Source organism: Empidonax traillii, unplaced genomic scaffold (genome assembly GCF_003031625.1).
Source record: "Empidonax traillii isolate 1590-97213 ecotype Southwest subspecies unplaced genomic scaffold, ASM303162v1 scaffold72:size2462915, whole genome shotgun sequence".
Taxonomy (NCBI): Eukaryota; Metazoa; Chordata; class Aves; order Passeriformes; family Tyrannidae; genus Empidonax; species Empidonax traillii.
Window position 1 is genome coordinate 810,178 of NW_020955265.1, and position 20,476 is coordinate 830,653.

General features: G+C 36.2%; 1 protein-coding gene across 13 annotated transcripts in view; it reads right to left on the bottom strand.

Moving 5' to 3' along the window:
• PTPRK (protein tyrosine phosphatase, receptor type K) overlaps positions 1–20,476 on the bottom strand; it is a 396,664-nt gene that overhangs the window by 19,242 nt on the left and 356,946 nt on the right. Inside the window, exons 14-23 of one of the 13 annotated variants that reach the window (XM_027880559.1) lie at positions 18,134–18,272; positions 16,972–17,013; positions 14,786–14,815; positions 10,967–11,127; positions 8,808–8,843; positions 6,360–6,371; positions 5,028–5,212; positions 3,198–3,285; positions 2,316–2,392; positions 2,105–2,122 (exon numbers count right to left, since the gene is read on the bottom strand). In XM_027880559.1, the coding sequence (XP_027736360.1) occupies positions 2,105–2,122; positions 2,316–2,392; positions 3,198–3,285; positions 5,028–5,212; positions 6,360–6,371; positions 8,808–8,843; positions 10,967–11,127; positions 14,786–14,815; positions 16,972–17,013; positions 18,134–18,272 (788 nt within the window). Of the gene's footprint in view, positions 1–2,104; positions 2,123–2,315; positions 2,393–3,197; positions 3,286–5,027; positions 5,213–6,359; positions 6,372–8,807; positions 8,844–10,966; positions 11,137–14,785; positions 14,816–16,971; positions 17,014–18,133; positions 18,273–20,476 lie in introns of all 13 variants that reach the window. The other 12 variants (XM_027880549.1, XM_027880547.1, XM_027880548.1 and 9 more) reach the window with 12 other exon arrangements.

The window sequence follows — 20,476 nt, forward strand, 5'->3', positions numbered from 1 at the left end:
ATACATTGGGACATTTACTTAAAATTTATGAAAAATTCTTTGCCAACATATTATCTCAGTAGTTGATCTGTGTTCCCAACTTAGCCAATATGAAAAAATATACACCTTTTTCCTTCTTCTAAACAGAGAATCTTTGTAAGGCACAGAGATATATACCCCATCTCTAACTAATGGGGACAGAGCTGAACACTTGTGTGCACTGTATCGAGGTCCTACTGAAAGTGAAATGTTCTGCTTGACTGCACAAAGTGTGCATCAGTGCATGATACACACAAGTATATACACATACTTACATCTCTCTCTCTATATATAGTTAGATATAGATATACATATAGATAGGTAACTAAGCTTTTCCAGGTAGCTGGGTCTGTGCCAGTGCTAGCAGTACTAAACAGCACTAATCGTCCACATAAAAACTACAAAACAAAGAGGTACTGCTCCTGAGAAATAATTCTCAGTATATTTTCACTAGTACCAGCTAGATTTAGCTAAAAAGAGGAAGGAGAGTTTAGCGTTGTTGGTGAGAAGACAATATTTCACCATATGCAAAGGTTAATAACTTCAATTATTCTCTAGCTTACAGTTTTATTGGGCTACTTGCTTGAAGCACTTCATTACAGGGGAGCACAAGCCCTTGGATTCCTGGTATTCACAAGATACTACTAAAGTGAAGGACTTCAACAAACCCAAGGAGGTTTTATTCTTTTCCACAAACTGCTTCATTATCCTGTTTTGAGTGAGAATACCTTCCTCTGGGGCTTATGAAAAAACTTCTGAGTATCTTACTCTTGGCTTTATAAGAGACCAAGATTGCATCAAATGACTAAAAAATTTCTCATGAAGTTCTTAATATCAAGCCCCAGCTTCAAATGATGAAAGTGGAACCTGGACTACACTGGTTTACACTGAGTAATCCTTTCCAGAAGAAGATAAAAGTGCCACTTAAAAATTGCCAAGTGCTAGTTTTAACCTGTAGCTTTCTTGTCTGGCTCTAATGAGATTCATTCACTCCTAAATCAGAAAAACAATATGCTCAAGGAACTGGAATTATTACAAATCTGGGAGAGTTTTCTTGTTTAAAGCCTCAGGCAAAATATCATGGGCCTATCACTTCACAGAGACTGCCTTGTTAAAATATCCAAATAAAAAGACATATATATATCTAGAGCTAAATCTTTATATCCTGGAAATTCAAGGGCTCTTAAAAGATTTATTAACTAACAGTGGTCAGGGAAAACTGCTAAGGTTCAATTATAAAGAAAAGTAATCAAACTCCATTTATTTGAAAAACATTTGTACTTACTCCACTACCTTTCAAATTACTTTGGAATTACTTTGAATACAACACCTTGTTTATTCCTATGGTTTTAATTGGAGAAAAGGTATACGTTGTTAATCAAAGCATCTGGCAAAATTGGTATCACTTCTTTTAAAAAATGCATAATTTATTTTGTATTCTGATTAAAGTATGGAATTTCAAACTTTAGAGGTTTTCTGCAGAAGTGAGGAAATTTCTACTACAATAAAATATTTACATAAAATGTGTTTGTGTATATACTTTGTAATACCTAAATCAGCACTTTAAGACAAATGACACCTAAATATTGTTTGTCTAAACCGTTGTTGAAAACAAACAACCCCTCCCTCCAAAACCCAACCTAACCCGCAAATGCCATAATCCCTCCCTTTTTGCTAAACAAACATTATGGCTACTCCACAGGTACATTTTCAGACAACTACAGTACAGGATACTATCTAGTTTCTCACATATAAATGGGAAGGGAAAAAGAAAGGCTAGTGGCGAAAATCATCACTAAAAATGAGAACAGCAAGTTCTCTTTAACAGATAGGCTCACTTGAGTTATCTACCATCCACGAATATGCTAAAAGGTATAATTATGCTAAAAGGCTAATTTTTTTTTTCAAAACAGGTACAAAAAATATTCACACGAAAAAGAAATTTTTTAAAGGAACAGATGAGATAAATTAGATGAGGCATGCATAGTTATCAACTGATAAAAATAGAAGAGGAAAGTAATTAATAACAATATCTATATTAAATATTTACAATAGGATGCTGTTATTCACATATAGTGGTACTTACATCCCTGTACAGCCAAATCTACAGCCCAAACCAAAGTCAGATGTGAAAGAAAGCACAACAATGTCAGTGAGTACTAGGACGTAGAACAAGGAAAGTGTACATTTGTTCTTAATAAAAGAAAGCGTTCAATAAATTTGTAGGCATAGCATGCAATAATTTCACATAGAGAAGCTGGCAAATTGAGAGGGAGAAAGCTGTGCATTCCACTCACATCTATGTAGTTGGCATTAATGTAATCTGAAGATGGATCATCTTCAACAGGTTGCAAAATCACCCTGGAGTGGTCATCTGTAAAAACCAAGTGGTTACGGAGCCTTTTTGAAGTGTGATTTTTTAGTAAGATACTAACGGTAAGTCATCTAGAAAACCAAAATCAGCTGGTATAAGCACCTCACAATTTACAATCTTTAAATATGAAGGGTTTACACAGAATTACAAAGAACCATTTTGTTTGTGGTCTCCTATTATTTCAAAAAACATTCACTAAATTTCATTAAGTGTAGCTGAAAGGTGTTGGCACTGTTACACGTGGTTAAAAAGACACAAAGAAAACAGGTTATTTGCTCAAAGTCCCTTTCAATATCAGCTCCACTGCTGTCAATCTAGAAAACTAAAAATGCTGATTACTGTTTCCTCAATTCCAACCCAAGCCTGCTCAAGTTCATATTGAGACATTAATGAAGTCAAAACATGTGGGTTAGCAATGCACTTGGATTCGATGAAGAGGTAACTCTACCCATTCAGGGACTTCTCCTGGCACCTTAATTCCTGTGTGTTCAATAGCACTGGTAAAACAATACAAATTGCAAATAAACAGAATCAACATCCAAATGAGTGCTAGCTTGTTGCTGATATATGCTTACCACCGCTTGCACAACGGAGATGCAAATGCGAAATCAGCCTGAGTTATAAAAGGAAGAAAGTTGAACTCTGAAGGACAAAAAAAAAAAAAAAGCTGAAAAAGGCACTGTCCTGCTTCTCAGCTGAGGGTATTAAGCAGCTATGCCACCGGAGACTTGTAAAGGAAGAAAGAACACAGCACGGGTAACACACGAGTAGAGCTATCACTCAAACCAAGGACACCGATACTCACATGCTATAATGTTTCCATAGCGGTTCTTTGTTCTGTTTTGATCCTTCTTAGCGACATCCCAAGAAGCTGACTGCCCCTCAAAGAAACTCTATAAATAAAAATGTTCCGAAAGAAAACATTCTGACCATTAATTTATCTCCAGAAATAACAGCTTAAAAGAACTGCTCTACCATAAAGTAAGCTCAGCTTGGCTTGTCTGCCCTGATCACCCAGGTGGTACCACGGTATACAAATACATTTAATGAAGAAGGAAGGCTCTCTCTGACTGCTATGAGTAAATTGGCAAGTCACTAAAGAACTCCAGAGTGATTCCAAATGCTGGAATTGCTGGAAGGCTAAACTTGCTTATATATATTTGCTATGGAGGAATGACAGCAAACTGAGAAGGCACAGAGAAACTGATCACTCTTCTTACAAGACACCATAATATACAGCCTGTTTACTACAGCATTACATCGCTTTCCCCATCTTACTTAGTAAAACAGCTTTTCTTCCTACAGAGCCATCAGGAAGTTTCCTCTGCCATTGTTCATTATTCATGTTGCTTTTCCTCATTTCCCTCCCTCTAGCCACTAGCAAAATTATTCTACATTTTTGAGCTCTTAAGAGTTTGATCTCTCAGTAGTGATAGAAGCAGCTTTTATTCCTCCTTGGCTTTTTCTTCATTGCCCGTAGATATTTTACAGCTGTTGCAGGTCTATGCTATTCTTTCCTTCCAGATGTTCTCTTATCCTGATCTGGGTAAGTTATCTCCAGAAAATACACAGTAGTCATGGAAACAGAACTTTAATGCACAGTCAGAAGCCCAAGGCAGGGAATAGATGTCGTGTATAGTAATAGAAGAAGTAGCAAGCAGGAAAACACCTGATGTGGCATCAGGGACCACCCTCCCCCCCCAGCAGTGGCTGGGCTTAGCCTTGAAGTTAGGCAGAGCATAATGAAGTATATTTAAGTAAAAGAGAGGAAAAGAGAATAATATTCTTTTAAAAACCACACATTTATTTATTCCAGTTCTTATGTTACAGTAGAGACAGCTGCAGAAAGGAGAGAAGATTGAAAACTGTGTCAGAAGAGATTACTTACTCAGAGAAAACTCATTTTAAACCTAGTTGTATTGTGAGCAACCTTGGCAGTACCATTCCCATCTTTACTGTGTGTCCTGCCTGATATTCTAATCCCAAAGAATCACAACAGATTCAGAGATCAGAAGTGAAATTAATCTGTACTCATCTTCTACCTCCGGTGCTAGGAATTTTTTGCTTCCACTTAAACATTAAAGTTGTAAGTAGACATGCTCAGGCAGGTCTAATTAGAACTTCAAGACATTACTACCCTCAGTATGTCGTTACTACTTCTTGGCTGGAATTAAGTCCCAGTATTGCCCTACTGAGATGCTATAATAAATCATGAAAGTGTTTCCAGTCAATATTTCTTGTGAAACCGGCCATGTTAAAATCTTTACTTTAATCTAATCCAGGAGATCTGCACTGAAGATAGCTCACATAACTAATTACAACATTTCCACTAAAGAGCAGCAACACAAGAGTGGCAACTTCTTACAATACGACAAAAAGATTCAGCAGGACATGTCTTCTTATGCCCTGAGGAACACATAGGGGATTTCTACCAGTCAGTGGTAAGGGCTAAAACCATTGGACTCCATTCACTATTTCACTTGGGAGTTACACACGTAGGAATCTTATGTCTGTGTATCTGTTTTCCGCTTAAACCCATGACATTTAGTTCCATCCTTCTGCAATACAATGCAAACAAAAGGCTGCCCATTTCAAAGGGCAAAGCCTAGCAAAGCCCCACCACTGAAGATCTCACCTCATACTCCTCTTTAAATCCATAGCTGTCAGAGGTCTTCATTAGGTTAATATGCTGCAGGAGATCAGCCACCCTGATGGCAGGGTGCAGCTGCCCAGTCTGGTATGGGGATTCTGTGCCTTCACAAAGATAACGAGGGACATCCAGGAGTCGACTGGACTCTGCTGTCGCACTGTGATTTTCATCTGTATTCACAAGAAATCAATTCATTAGGTAGCTGCAGAGCAATAACAGCTGCTGCTATACATATCAATATCTATTTTCAACCTCTTCCTTCAAAAACATATCTAATTTCTAAGAACGCAAAGCACTTACTCTCCAGCACATAAATACTGTGAAGTACATAAAAGAATTTAACAGCAAACACATACGAAAGTTTGCAGTCCTTCATTCCACAATAAAGATGTCTGAAGGGCATTTTGTTTGAAGCTACAAAACTTTACGACATAAATGTACTTGGAAACTCCAGACTCTATCACCCAAAGTAACTTTTTAATGGATAATATGTATCAACAGCAATACTACACCCTAAACAATAAATTAGAATTCTATAGTGGTATCAGCACGTAATTTGTCTAAAACCAACAAACAGTAAATTGAGATCCCAGTCAAAAATAAAAGCAATTATGCCACGATTCAGAACACCACTTCCACTTAGGAAGATGAATCAGCACTTCAGAGTGGTCATTTTAACTCAGGTCTTTTAGCAGAGAAATGAAACTGTTGAGTGTGCTGATTTCAGCCACAATTTTTGCTCTGTATAAACAAAGAAGTTTCTTCCAATGTTTTTTGCTACACCAAGCCTCATATCAAAACCAAACGTCAAAGATGCATGAGGTGATTGCATTTTGTCAATCCCTTTTGTGAAACAGTTATTTAAATTAGCAATCATCAGATCAAATGAATTTGCAGGGGAAGAAAAGTTCAAATTTAAACCTTTTTGGAAAATAGCTACTGAAATGAGAAGTGGGTAGCTGACCCCTCCTAAACTTCTTTGAAATCTGTTTACCATTTTCCTTGCAAAGGATCCAGATTAGAAGGTAAAACACTCTAGGAAAAACAAATTAACACCTCAAGGGTTGGATTTTCTACAATTGCGCCAAAATGCAAACCCTGTTAATGCCTTCTGAAATGAAATCTCCTAAGAAACTCGATTTTTTGAACTGTCACAGAAGCTGCTAATTTCAGAACATTTATGCCTCACTAACCTGCTTAATAATGTGAGTGACATGCAGCAGTCACTTTATATTACAGTGTTACCCCTATTAAATCGCACACATTTCAAACCACCTCAGGATTTGCAGTTCTCCCCATTTCTTGCAGTATACTTACCAGTAATAGGCACTTTAACCCATTGAAGCAGCAAAAAACAATGAGTGAACAGAACATAAGAAATTTATTTCAGGACTATAATAGAAAATGACTAAAAGAAAGTGACATTAAAAGTTGTTAAAGCTTCACAATAGGTAACAATGAAAGCCATTTAAAAAATATAAGGGCCACATTATTATGTCATCACTGTAATGATAGGGACTTGAGAAAAGCAAAATTGTCATACTAACTTAGTGCTAATGTACACAGAATGGAGAGTAGCATTAATAACCTATACATGAAGAAAAAGAAACCTAGTATAGCTACAAGTAATAAGAGTTTCATATAAAAGAGTATGTTCTATGACTTAGAACCCATAAAATTTTGCTTGTCTCTAAATAAAGGCAGAACTGTTTTGTAATGCTGGGCCAAGCAAGGGCTATACTGAATAGGCCAAATGATAAATTTCCAAAGGAACAAGTGTACAGGTACCCAGCCTATTCCATATTGTGTGTCCAAAAGCTTGTATACTTCTCTCCCACTATTTCAGTCCACTCCACGAAAAATATTATCTCTTCCAACTTTCATTGCTCTGCTTATACCAGGAGACTATCTTGCCCAGAGTAGCATTACCACTAGATGGAAATGCAGACAGAAACTATTAAACTGTTCTTCACTTAGTTCCTTGCCCTTGCTGTTCACAAATGTCTGTATCTGTGTCTGCCACAGCAGAAAATACCCTGACAGTATGGGTAATTTCTTATATGAATGGTAAACTACCATAAGCATTTCACAAGCACGGGATCAGATTTCAAAGTTATCTTGGTTATTTGGGAGACAATGAGAAAATCAACAAGGTGAACTGAACGGTGAATGCAACATACCATGTGTGTTGGAAAGGGAAGTCAAATATAAAACTACAGAATGGAGTAATGGACTGGCTAATGATAACTGTGATTTTAACAGGTAACTCAATGCAAGTCAGCAACATGAGCACAATAAAAAGGAGAAAATACAGTTCACATAGCAGGAAAAATGCAAGTAGGGTATGAGGGTACCTATACCACTCAGCTCAGCACTGAGATTTCTTCTGGGAACTGTACCTGATTTGGGGTACTGCAATTTAAAATTCAGCCTATGAGTTGGAAAGTGTTCAGAGGAAAATAATGACAACAAATTTAGAAAACATCAGCTACAATATGACGAGTGCAAGAACTGGGTTTAATTCAACTAAAAGAGAGACAATTGAGGACATGTGAGCCTTTCAATGGGAAAAAGACTGCTTTGAAAGGACAGAAGCATGAGTCCTATGAGTCCCTCAAAGGAAATGGCTCAATCCACAGCAATGATTAGCCTAGTTAGGAAATACTAGGAGTAAGTATTAATAATACTTAGTAGTAGCACTCAGTTAGTAATAATTAATACTCAGAAAATTGAGCTTTGGATCCCAAATATTACTAACACGAATCTGAATTTTATTTTTACTTAAGAGGAGGGAGGTATTGGAACATGCCACTGCAAGAGCAAAATTCTGTTCACTCCAAATGTTTAAAACACAATGAGGCAATCAATTGCCAGAAGGAGTCTATATTTTAAGTGTAATGTCCCATCTCAAAACACAGGAGGGATTAAATTGTCCCCAGGTTCCTTTAAGTGCTACTTCTAGGAATCTAATTTTCAACTGGTTTAAATTCACGCCCATTTCCTGATATTTGATTTTTAGCCTAAAATAACCTCAGCAACAGACTGAAACTCAATACTGTACATTGTGTTTATCCAACCAAGAACTTGGGTACAAATTATACTTTTCACTTCATATAAAAAGGAAAAAAAAAAAAAAAAGCAGTGATTCTAAAACCTGCATTCAGTGCTAGATTCAGGACAGACATAAGCAGCCTGGCCATTCCAACATATGTTCCTCTTTCTGAAGTAAGTAAAAAGTTGAAATATTTACTAGCTAATGTCAATTGAAATGTGTAATTAATATAGATACACATAAGTATTTGTTCATACAAAGTAAGTTGTTATCTTCTTGGATATTCTGGAATTTTCCCTTTTCTATTTTTCTTTTAATTCTTGTTACTTACAAAATTGAACTTTGTATGGTAAACAATGCTAATATGGACCTGAATTTTATTTTTAAGGATCTCTTAATAAAGCTCTAGTTTCACATGTCAGTTTATCAGAACTCAGTTTCAAAGCTCTGGGAAAAAGACTTTGATATTTTCCGTTTACCTATTTCCTCATTTACTCTTCAGTTAGCAGTGACTAAGAATAACATCTTAATGAGAACATAAAATAATTTTTATTCTAAAACTGTTCCAAGTTTAATTCTGAATTGATGAACTGAGTGTAGAGTTATTTTCTGAAAACAGAATAGTTTTACATAAAGCAAGCTGTTTCAATGTTCAACCATGCAAGGAGACAAAACTCATGCAGGAATGGATAATGAAGGACTGGGGTCCTCACCTAACACAGCTGTCGGCACAAGTGGATCATTGGGCACTGTAGAAAAACAAAGCCCATGAAGAAACACATTACCCTCAATGTGTGTATTTTTAAGAATAAAAACAATATACTTCAGAATATAAGCAACTGGAAACTAAACCCCATTAATTTTATTACAAGAGAAAAACATAATGAATACACAGTTCCAGGAAGCATCCTGAATAAAAGAGGAATGAAAGGCAGTGATTTTGGACTTCAGAGATGTAATAATAAGGGCAAAGAGATTCTTAGTGAAATGAAATAAAGAAGACATTACATGCAATTTAGTTTTTGAAAGGGCTCCTCCTTTACTATTGTTCTTTCACCTCAAAATAAAGGTTCACTTTCATAGAACTTGCTTCTTTCCTTTTAAACCCATCCTCTCATATAATACTTCAATAGCTTATCTCAAAATAAAATGGTATTCCTACAAAATATTCCAGGTAATTAAAAAATTCATACATTTTTATAGTTAATAGCTTTTTTAATGTGCAATACCAAAGATATTGCTCTTAATGAGTATAGGAAAATCACAAGTACACCAGTGCAGATGTCTGAATAAAATTCATAGAATTTTATCTTTCATTATCACAACTAGAACCATACACTAGACAAATGTGCTGTTTGGGACAGAAATGGTGGAATCCAGGATTTGGTTTTGTTCCATTTTGGAACACAAAATGAGAATATCAACTTCTCTGTGACAAAATTAAGCTCCAGTTCTCAAGCAATCTGCCTAAACGTTTGTCACATAGCAGGAAACCCTGAAAGCTTGGAAGACTCAGCACAGATAACGGTCAGGAGAAATTAATTCTCCAACACATAAAACAATCACATATCTAGAATGCTAGAAACCAGCAACGCCCAACTTTGCCAACCAACCAGGATGGCTATGGTGGCTGGGCTCTTGGCATCACATCAGTCCATCTGGAAGGCTGCCTAAGTGCCTGGCAGTCCCAGCTCACTAATAGCCATGTGAATTCCTGATGAATTCTTTGCCTGGGATCCACCGTCAAAGCACATATCAAACTGTCTCTGCTCTTCCTGCCTCCACAAATTTCAGTGCCAATAAGACATCAAACTTGGGAGACTTTTCAAACTCTTCTGACAAAAACTGTGTAGAAAGACTACCAGGCTGATACTAAACTCCCATTTATAATTGGTTATGAGACACTTAAAATGTTAGCACTTTGCAGTTTGGTAAGCTTCAATAAACCCAGCAATAAACCCTCCTCTAAAATCCATTTCCCTTGCAACAATCAGGAAAGAACTTAAGAGCCTTAAGGGATGTATTTTGCTCATGCATGGTAAGCAGTATGGGAGGCAAGAGAAGAGAGATGCAGTGCCATTCCCAAAAGATTCCAATTCAGAAGCAGCTCAGGCTGCTCAGATCTGTTTAAAGCCAAGCCACAAGTCCATGGAGGTCAGGTTTCCACCAGCTCCAGGACAGAATTGTGTCCCTTTGGAAACTTCTATACTATTTTGATGTATCTAGAGTCTGCCGGTGGAGTATCTTGCTTTTGTAAAAGGCATAGTGCAGATGCTGGGAGGCAAGAGTGCTGGACAGTAGTAGCTATAACCCAGACACTTAACAATCAGAAACCCAAACTGCCAAACTTTTACAAAACCAGAAGTTGGCAAGTCTACAAAAAATGAATACAAATATAGAACAAATCTGCAGATATTAACAAGCTTATTCCTAAACTTCACAAACAACAATGAAAATTGTCAATGTCTCCTTCTGTTATAATGTTCTTACTGCCAAAAAACCAATAGAAATTAATTTGGACCTCATATTATTATTCATTCTATACAGTGTTACACAGTAATATTTAACATGTTGGCATTAAATACTTTCATGAGGAAAAACTCAGTTTCCTATTTTAATTGAGATATTCTAGAAGTAGAATATTTTACCTAAACCAAAAATCATTGCGCAGTGAAAGTACATGTACATATTTAATTAAATAATTGGCCACATAACAATAAGGAAAACATATGGACTGCCCTATTTAATTTTTAGTTTTACCCAGTGCTCCTGGAAAACATGGAGCTTAAAACCATTTTCCTTAAAAGGTAGAATTGTTTTCTGTGTTTCTATATTGACCTACACTCCATAGAAGATATTACTGTCTACTTACATCTGGGGCTGAAGTTATGCGAGTCCATAAATGTGATTGAAAGGGGATCCTCTGCATGCAGAGTGCTCTGGTCAGCGTAACTCCTATCCATTGCATTCACCATGTGGGTCATCTCCTGGCGGGTTGTTCCCATGGCATCTTTGCGCTTCTTTGCAAGTTTGCTGCCCAGCCAAGAAAAAAAACGCAAACCACCTTAATATTTGATGAGTGTTGATGTCTACAGTAATCATTATCTATAATCCTGAATGACTCAAAAGTTTGGCTGATTTCCCTGTGTACAACTTTTTCAGCATGTAATTGATACAACTATGCAGCCTGCTACGAAAGAGTCATGATCATGTCTTTTCTGTACACACACAAATGCTGTAATGGAAGTGCTTACTTCTGTACTCTGGTAATATTTTTTTTCCTGTGGAGTAATTACACTAATATAAACAAATTAGAGAATATAATTACATTTTAACTGAAATGACAAATAAGAAGCATCTGTGCATGCAGTTTTATCAACCATCTCTGTTTAAATATCTGTTTTGATTTTATAAATGGATAATTCATTCCGCTTGCCTGCCTTGTTGGGAAAAAAAAATCATTTAACCTTCTAAATTACTTTGTTAGTAAAAAACCCAATGAAATAACAAAAGAAACATAATTATTCAACAAAGATTAATATTACCTTTTATGTTAAAGGTTGTCCTGCCCATTCAGTATACAAGATAGGACATGATAGCACACCTCGTTGCTGATATTGAACTTTGGTTCTTTGAAAAACATAACCAACTCCATCATTCTACTTTTTCATGCAGTTTGGGAACATCACAATTTTGTCATTAACAGTCTTACACTAATAATGTATCACAGTTAAAGAGCAACCTAATCTATACAACTAAACCCCTCAAATTAACAGCCAATGCCTTTAAAGTGCACACCTCAGAAATATCTCTCAATTCTTCCCTTTCGGTAAAGAACTGGAAGTGATTTTCACTGTCTCCAGAAGTCAAGAGGAAGTGAATAATATATTTCAATTATAACTTAAAGCCTACTACACTTAAAGCATGTATCTCAAGTAGCAGGGAGTATGCAGACTAGCATGAAGTGCTCCTTGGTTCTGCAGGAACCAGTAACTTACATTAGACTATTCTGAAATCTCCCTGTTTTCATCTGAAGCTGTGACTGCTATATAATAGACAGCTAACCTGCTTATTTGGATAAATCTGACACCACATGGGAGAGACACAATCATCACTTAAGATACTGAGTTCTTGAAAATGTATGTTTCAAACACAGCTTAGCTTCATAAGTTTTTTCTGCACAGAATATCATCAAATACCCTGTTAATTGTTTAGACAGTGTTTATCTTACATTTCTCTTGACTAAAAGGACTGCTTGCTCTTCCTCTATTCTCTGCCAGTTTTTAATATTCCATGCACATTTTAACAGCAGACAAGAATTATATATTTATTACATATTACATTAGATATTATAAAGAAATTATTTACTATAAGGCTGATAAGACAGTGGCGCACGTTGCCCAGAGAGGCTGTGGACTTCACCTCCCTGAATGTTTCCAAGGCCAGGCTGGATGGGACTCTGAGTAACCTGGTCTGGTGGAACACATTCCTGGCAGGGCTATTCGAACTTGATGATCTTTGGGGTCCCTTCCAACCCAAACCATTCCAGGACTCGATGAAGAATATTAGTGAAAATTAATCATCTATTTACTTGTTAAGTGTTAGGAACATCCACCAGAGAGGACCTACACTTCTCTCTAAGGCAAGAAGAATTTCATGCTTGTGCTTATTTAAGAAAATGTTACTTTAATTAACAGTCTTGCTTCATGATGAGGGAACACAGTGTAGAATATGGATGGACAAAGCCCTCTTGCAAACAATAGAGATTCTTCCACCAATCAGACTCATCTCCTTACTTTATCACACTTCCCCCCCATCCCTTCTTTTTCCCATTTACAGATGGAGTAGTTGGAAAATTACTACTCATTAACACTCTCACTACAAAAATCCCAAAGGTGTTATCTAGACCCATAATTTTTTCATCAAACTCTTGTGGTGTACATGAGGGTTCTGTATCAGTTGTTCAATGCAAAATAAAAAATCTGTTAGATGCCCCCCATAAAATGCTTTATTTTATACATTTACTCCATACCTTCCTATTAACTTAAGAGAAGCTGATTTAAATAATATTCTGGTTGAAAAATGAAGACCATAAGAACTTCCAAATTTGAAACTGCTTGAGCTTTATAACTCATTCGAAACACTATCAAAGCTTTCTCAAAACTAGCATTTCTAGTTCAAGCTGGCTTTTTTAAGTTTCAAAGTCTTTGAAATGGTCTCTATACACTGAAGATCACCTTTTTCTAATGTCACCTCAGAAACAGAACAAAAAGACTATTACATCTCATCTCTTGGCGATATTAAGCTTTTCTTTGAAGCATCACTTTGTAACAAAACCTGCCAGCTATGATAAATAAATCAACGGCTATTAAGGCTTTCACGTTATTAGCTTATTACAGTAGCTACTTTCTAATTCTTATGCTCTGCTTTAGCACCTAAAAAGGCCCATTCTGTTGTAGCACTGCAACCCAAAACTGCTGGGAAATGGGAGGACAGCTTTAGTGTTCAACAACTCCTGGTGTCCTTGGAGTTTGATGACTTCTTTTGCCTTTCATTTCCTTTTCTTCCCTTCCCTCACTCAGCTAAAGGCATATGAAATCTATGTTTCATGATAGTTAAGCGAATGATTAGGTTAAAGAACTTGAGGCTGACAGAAAGTGTAAATGATACTCATTATCTGCTAAAGAGTCCAGTTGGATGAATCTGCAGAGGTGGGTGCTACAGTGGTTGGAGGGGAAAAGTGCTCCATCATAGGATGAAACTTTGTGGTTAATTATCTTGAGTTGAAGCAATTGTTATTTAATAAGGAAATTATAATTTGTCACAATAAACCAGAGAATGGCAGCTAGCTAAACCACTTTAGCTTTACTTTTTAATTATTATAATTTTTAAATTTGTTTAAAGAAGTCAATTAATCTGCTTAAATTTGTGGAAGAGCACCACTATTGGACACCACCAGTTCATCAAGGCACTTGAATGCATTCTTAGAACTCCTCTGAATTCAGTGGTTTTATGCATTTATTTAAAATGAAGAATGCATGTAACTGCTTTGCTCAGTCACAGCCAAAACCATTGCAGTCCTCACAAAGACTCATATGGTGAATATGTATAAAAAAAGTCAATTTTGCTTCAATGAAGTACAACTTTATACAAACCAATGTCAAAAGTAAGATCCCCACTGTAAAATACGTATGCAAAGCCCCTCAAAAGTGATAGATGCAGATCATGACCTATTTATAAAGGTTCGGCATCAGCCTACAGTCTGCATAGGAAAAGTGGTGCACAAGATCGCTCCTGAACTGATACACTAAGAAAGTAGAATCTGTGATTTACAAGCACAGTTCTCTAGCTAGGAAATGGGAAAGGAAGTTTTTTTCCTTAGTGTGATGTGTTGCTGTGAATCATAATGCAAAATAAATTATGATTACAATAAACTAAAATAATTATGGGAAAAACTGTAGAAAAAAGCTATAGTCTCAATATACAGTCAGAAATACAATATCCCTTTAAAAAAAATAAACAGAGCAAGAATAACAGGAACAATGATGCAAGTAATTTTTCCAGCCTGAGAGCAACAAAAGGTAACTATCAATGGAACTTAAAAAAATTATAGAGACTGTTTTTATTTTTTAAAAAGGGATACTGCATCTTTAAAACATGTAAAATAGTAAGTCACCCATATTCTACTTACAGATAGTAGGAGTAAGAATAGTAGCTCCTCCTGGCAAGCAAATCACAGACAGTGGAAAAAGAGAAGCAATGGTGAATGAAAAGCATGACTCTGTCACATTCAATAAAGCAGAAAAATGTGCGTTTAAAAAAAAAAAAGTTGAAAAATTCATGTTTCTTTGGTTAGCATTTCAACTTGCTCATGCACAAACTAGCCTTACTTTGCCATGCAATTAAAAAAAAAAAAAAAAGAAACAAAAAAAAAACCCTATTAGCATATAGAAATGATTTTTTAGAGAGATTATTTGAGAAAATTACATGCTGAGACTTCACTTATTGCCAAAAGTTTGAAAATTAAATGGATTGTGTAATTTCAACATGCAGTTCAGCATAATATAATGATTACCGCCTAGATGTCATGACAAATGAACAGCTGTGTACAAATCTTGTGCAGCTGATATGCTTTTTACTTTTCAGTCACAAAAAATAAAGGTTCCATTAATAAATACATTTAATCAGAAAACAATTTCATGTAATTCATTTTAACATCTTTATCAGTACACAGGTGTATACATATATGTTTGTATGCGTACTATGTGTAGCTATATGAGTACACACATTTTAAAGAATGCACGTTTACAACAGACGTGTGTATACTGACATATATACCACACATTTCCTGAATGCAAACATATGCTTTCTATTTTAAAATCTTAAAATTGGAAATGCTGATGTAGTCATGCTAAGCATTAAAAACATGGAAGGTAAACAAATGGAAGGAAATGAAGGACATTTGAAAATAGTCCAACAATGACTTTGAAAATAAAAATGGCATTGCTTGTTAAAGATGCAGTATCCCTTTTCTTAGCTGGTTTGATTACTCCAGTAAAAGTCTGTAAAAGCTGTTAAGAGCTTCATTCAGGAAAACTTCAAACCAATTTGTACAAAATGATCAGGCAAAGCCTAAAACATCTCAAGCTCATGAACAAAACTGCTTAGTACTCCATTTTCCAATAAAATGTAATGCTGCATTTAATCAGTTTGAGAGAGTGCTGGCTGTGTGCATACAACTTAATAAACCGATGAAAATGCAGAAACCATTGTTTTATTGACTTTTCCATCTAATAAGCTGTGGTCAATTCAGGTATCAAAAGGGATACTACATAATGGATCACTGAATAGGTACACTACAGAGGATGACTCAGACGGATCGGTTTTCAGTCCCACCACAGCTAAGTGAAGTGTGTTTTTGTTAGTGTGAATGTGTCAGAGTTTTTACAGCTGTTCCTGCCTTCATGGTATGAATTGCCCTGATTCACTAGATGGACTGAATTAATTCAGGAACACAAAGTTTGTCTATGCTTTTTGTAAGAGACCTTGACTAAAGCTGGTATTAAAAAAAAGTGCCCATTTTCCCTAAGGGAAGAGGGGGAGAAGAATGGCACACCTATAACATACACAGTAGACAACCAATTAAACTATCATGATGAAAAATTGCCAATCATTAAAGATTCATTAAGCAGGTTAATTTCTCACCTATTTTGAATACAAAATAGTACAGGAGTTTAGAAATATTATGTGCTTTAGAATGATGATTGTTCCTAAGAGGATACTGCCTTCACAGGTTCAGGAGGGAAGCGGGGAAAAGGCAAAAACTTTGAAATAACACTTCATGGACATAATTAACTTATTTTCATCAGAAAACTCAATAGTGAAAGTATGAGCCTAAGAGGACTCGGAATGCAAGAGGTAAAAAGGATAGGAAAAATGAACACATGGAATTTTTTGTTTGTTTATTACCTGCCAAACTACTCAATCCCCATCTGGAAGTGACTGACACTATATATATATAGTGTTAGACAGTCTCTCTCTCTTACACACACACATGCACACACACTGAGTTTTCTGTTAAACAGAAGGGGACCACTGTAACACGCACTAGACGATACTCCTCAGCACATACCTTGTTATAAAACTACAAAATAGAGATTGCCTCCTAAAAGCTGAGAAACAACTTCTTTTTTGTTTTTCAGAAGTTGTGTATATAAAGAAAAATTGCTGGCTGTATGTCTTTTTTGCATATGATGAGTTGGACCTTTTGCATATGTGTTAACTCTCAATCACAGAGGTAAACAACAGAGAAAAGTAAAAGCACTTTAGGGAAAAATCACATATGTAGCTAACTAACACAGAACACTATAAGCATACCTAATGTTTCTAATGCAGACGTTTCTTCTCCAAGTTATATATCTCCAGGGATAATTGTAAAAAGGCAATAAATTAAAAAAATCTAATGCAAACCAGTAGTTATAACATATAGAATGATCTTAGGTACAACTTTAATCTTTTTCTTAATCTTTAAAAATAATACCAAGCTGCATTTCAGAGGAACATATGCAATATTTACAAAAATACTTTTCATTACGACTTCTGCAAAAGGCAAGGGCACAAAACGCACACACCATGGGAAGGCAAAGGGCTTGTTCTATCCGAGAGGAATCAGCTTGTGCCACATGAAGGGAACCCACCAGAGAGGGAATGCACAGAGAGAGAGGAACTAGTTTCTATACCATAAATAAGGATTTATAGGGACATATTATGGACTTTTACGCCAGGTTAAAAGAGTTGCAAGTACTGAGAAGGCTAGGCTTCGAAACACTGACCAAGCAATAGGATAGCACAAAGTTACTACAGGTAGGATTGGGAAGCAGGGTTAGCTCTGTACAGCGCCAGAAGATGGCGATATTGCTTACTGTCTAAGAAAGCACTGAAAAAAATTAAAATTCACTCAAATTAATACATTTTTAAACAATTTCATGCACTAAGGACTCACTAGATAATTTTACAGTGATGTAGTATGACTTTTAAGAAAAAACTTCACGTTTATAAGAGCATAAATAGAGGTATAAAATTACATTATTTTGCAAGGTGTGTAACATACAGATACAAATAACTCATTAGAGCTGCATATAGAAATTCATATTCATTATGTGATTAAAACATGAAAAGTGCAGTAAGTTATTATTTTTCTTTCCTTTAAAAAATAAAAAAGGCTCCATGAATTTTAATTCCACCCACTTCAATATTCTCTACATTCCTCCAACTCCAACTTAAAACTATTTGGAAAAAAATAAGTATGAAAAAATGTATAGCTATTGAATCCCAAATATAAAGAAATCCTCTCTTTAAATACATCCTAAGAATCACATCAAAACCAAAAGGAAACACAAAGAACTCATCCAAAATCTGATGGGACCTATTGCTCCTAAAACCTTTTTTATTTTAAAGACCTGTAAAAATCACTCATTTAGTTACTGTTTGATATCTAGGAAAAAAAAAAAAGACCAATCAGAACAGACCATTTTCTTACCTTTTTTTGACTATCAATATGACAACAAGGAGAAGTAGGATGAATACCAGAATTCCAGCACTTATTCCTGCTATTTTTACCACCCGATCTGTTTGCTTAGCTGGATCCGGAATCACCTCAGGTTCTTCTGTTGCTGCTGCTAAATGAATCAATAAAAGAAATTACTTAAATGTATAAGCACTAGAGACAAGAAAATAATTGTTGGTGATAATTTTCAAATATGTGTGTGTCAATACAGAAGTCAAAATATAGATACATGCATCATGTGTTTAAATATCTACATATATGTACACAGACATGCTATAAATTTCAATACATATGCCATACATTTGCAATACCAAATATACAAGCAGTGTTTATTAAACAGTCTTTTCCAAGCCACGGTCTGCACCCTAAACTGTAGCACTTCTCCCTTTCATCCAGTTTCAGTCCACCTTTATGTATTAATTCACCTTGCAGCATCTGGTCTGAGATCTGCATGCTACCGGGAATTTTAATTCTCTAAATAAGGTCATCCACAAAGCCAAGCCTAAAGACCCTGAAAAAAACCCCACAAACTGCTGTTCTACCGAGAGTTGAAACCACTCCATAACACAGCTGAGTGGGCTGAGGCTACAGGTTACAGCAGAGAAAAAACCAGAATATACATGAAAGTGCACAGCCATTCAGTCTGCACCTCTTTGCATCACAGCCTGCTGTACAAAAGATCAGGAACACAGTCTTTTCCAGCTTGATCAAAATACAAAAAAATATAAATCAGTTTCAGCCAAGGGTAAAATCCCATGAGATGTTTACTTGTGGAATAGGAAATGGCTCTCCTGTTCTCCAGTTCTTACTTCCTAAGGCTGTGGCCTTTTGTCTACTCACAGGCATGAAATGGTATGTGTGTTTGCTCTCCCTCAGACCCTTCTCTCACTCTCCACCCAGCATGCAGCAGATGCCACTTAACCTCTCCTCTCACAGCAGCTGCATGTGGAATGGGTACAAACTGTTGGTATTGTCGTGTCTATGTCATTACACAGAAAATGTCCTTTACTCCGAAACTGGAATGCTTCTCATCAGATCACCAAAAGAAGCAAAACAAAAAATTAAGTGAAGTCACAGTAGACTACTGCTTTGCTGAAAAACTGCTCCACAGGCCTTTCAGAAAGCCAGTGTAGTCAGTACCAGGGAAATTGCTATCTAATACTTTCTGGTTTTAATCATGTTACTTAGGCTGTTTCTATTGAGGTTCCATGTGCAGGAACCCGTATTAACTTTTGAGGGAAGGATTATGCTGTCATCTAAAATCAGTCTTTATTACTTGTTTCTGTAACTTTCATGTCAGCCATATCTGAACCACTTACAACTTACCCTCAGAACAACCTTCTGAGTTAGGAACATGCTCTCTTCCAGGCACCCATGCAAGAGCTAGACAGACAGTAAGAGATCTGGCAGTGCTTTAATCATAAAACTTAATCATCATCATAAGACTTCATCATTATAATCATCTCTCTCACCTACAGCTTGAACTCTATCGTTGAGAAATACTAATGCTTCCTCCTCTGCGTAAATACATGCCTGCATACACACTTGAATACATAACCTGTGTGGACTCAATTCTATGTATTTTGTTCATATTATGTGTTTGTTGAGGTGTCTTGGGTAAGAGTCAGGATCAGGTAACTGGCGTGTGAATATGTAGCTGAGTACACACAACACATACGCACAAGCTAAAACTAATGTCAGATACACATAGGATGCTGTCTAACAGAGGAAATGAGGGGCATGACTTCTGAGGTGAAACTGGGAGATGAAGGTATTTAATATTCTCAGTGCTTAAAATGAATCAACTCCCAGTCCAACATTAGCTGGGCTGGATGTGACAAATGCAAATGAACATTTGATAAGCAGTAGAGCCAAAAGGACAATCAGAAGAGTCAAAAGACCAATCGAAGCTAAATATAAATGGCTTTATATGCCAATGGGAAAAAAAAGTCATGTTTGCTGTAAGGAGTACTGAGAAACAGCAAGGACTTGGGAAGGGTAAAGAGGGAGCATGCAGGAGTGGGATAGTCTCTTTGTCTGGAATTGTAAAATGTGAGCACAGCTGGGCAGGTCTGACCTAACAAAGGTAAGAACCTAACAAAAGTAAGAACTACTCAAGCTGCAAAATAACTAAGGCTGGAGCAAAAGATCTAGCTGTGTGGGTGGAAATTTAAGGCCAGGTCTTTGTGAGATTTCAAATTATGAATCAAAGGGATTAGATGTGAACTGAAGATACACTTCCAAACTTGAATGCTCAGAAATACATTCAACAGCACAGGCTTTGAGCCTTGATCAGGACAGTGGAATTTTCACAGG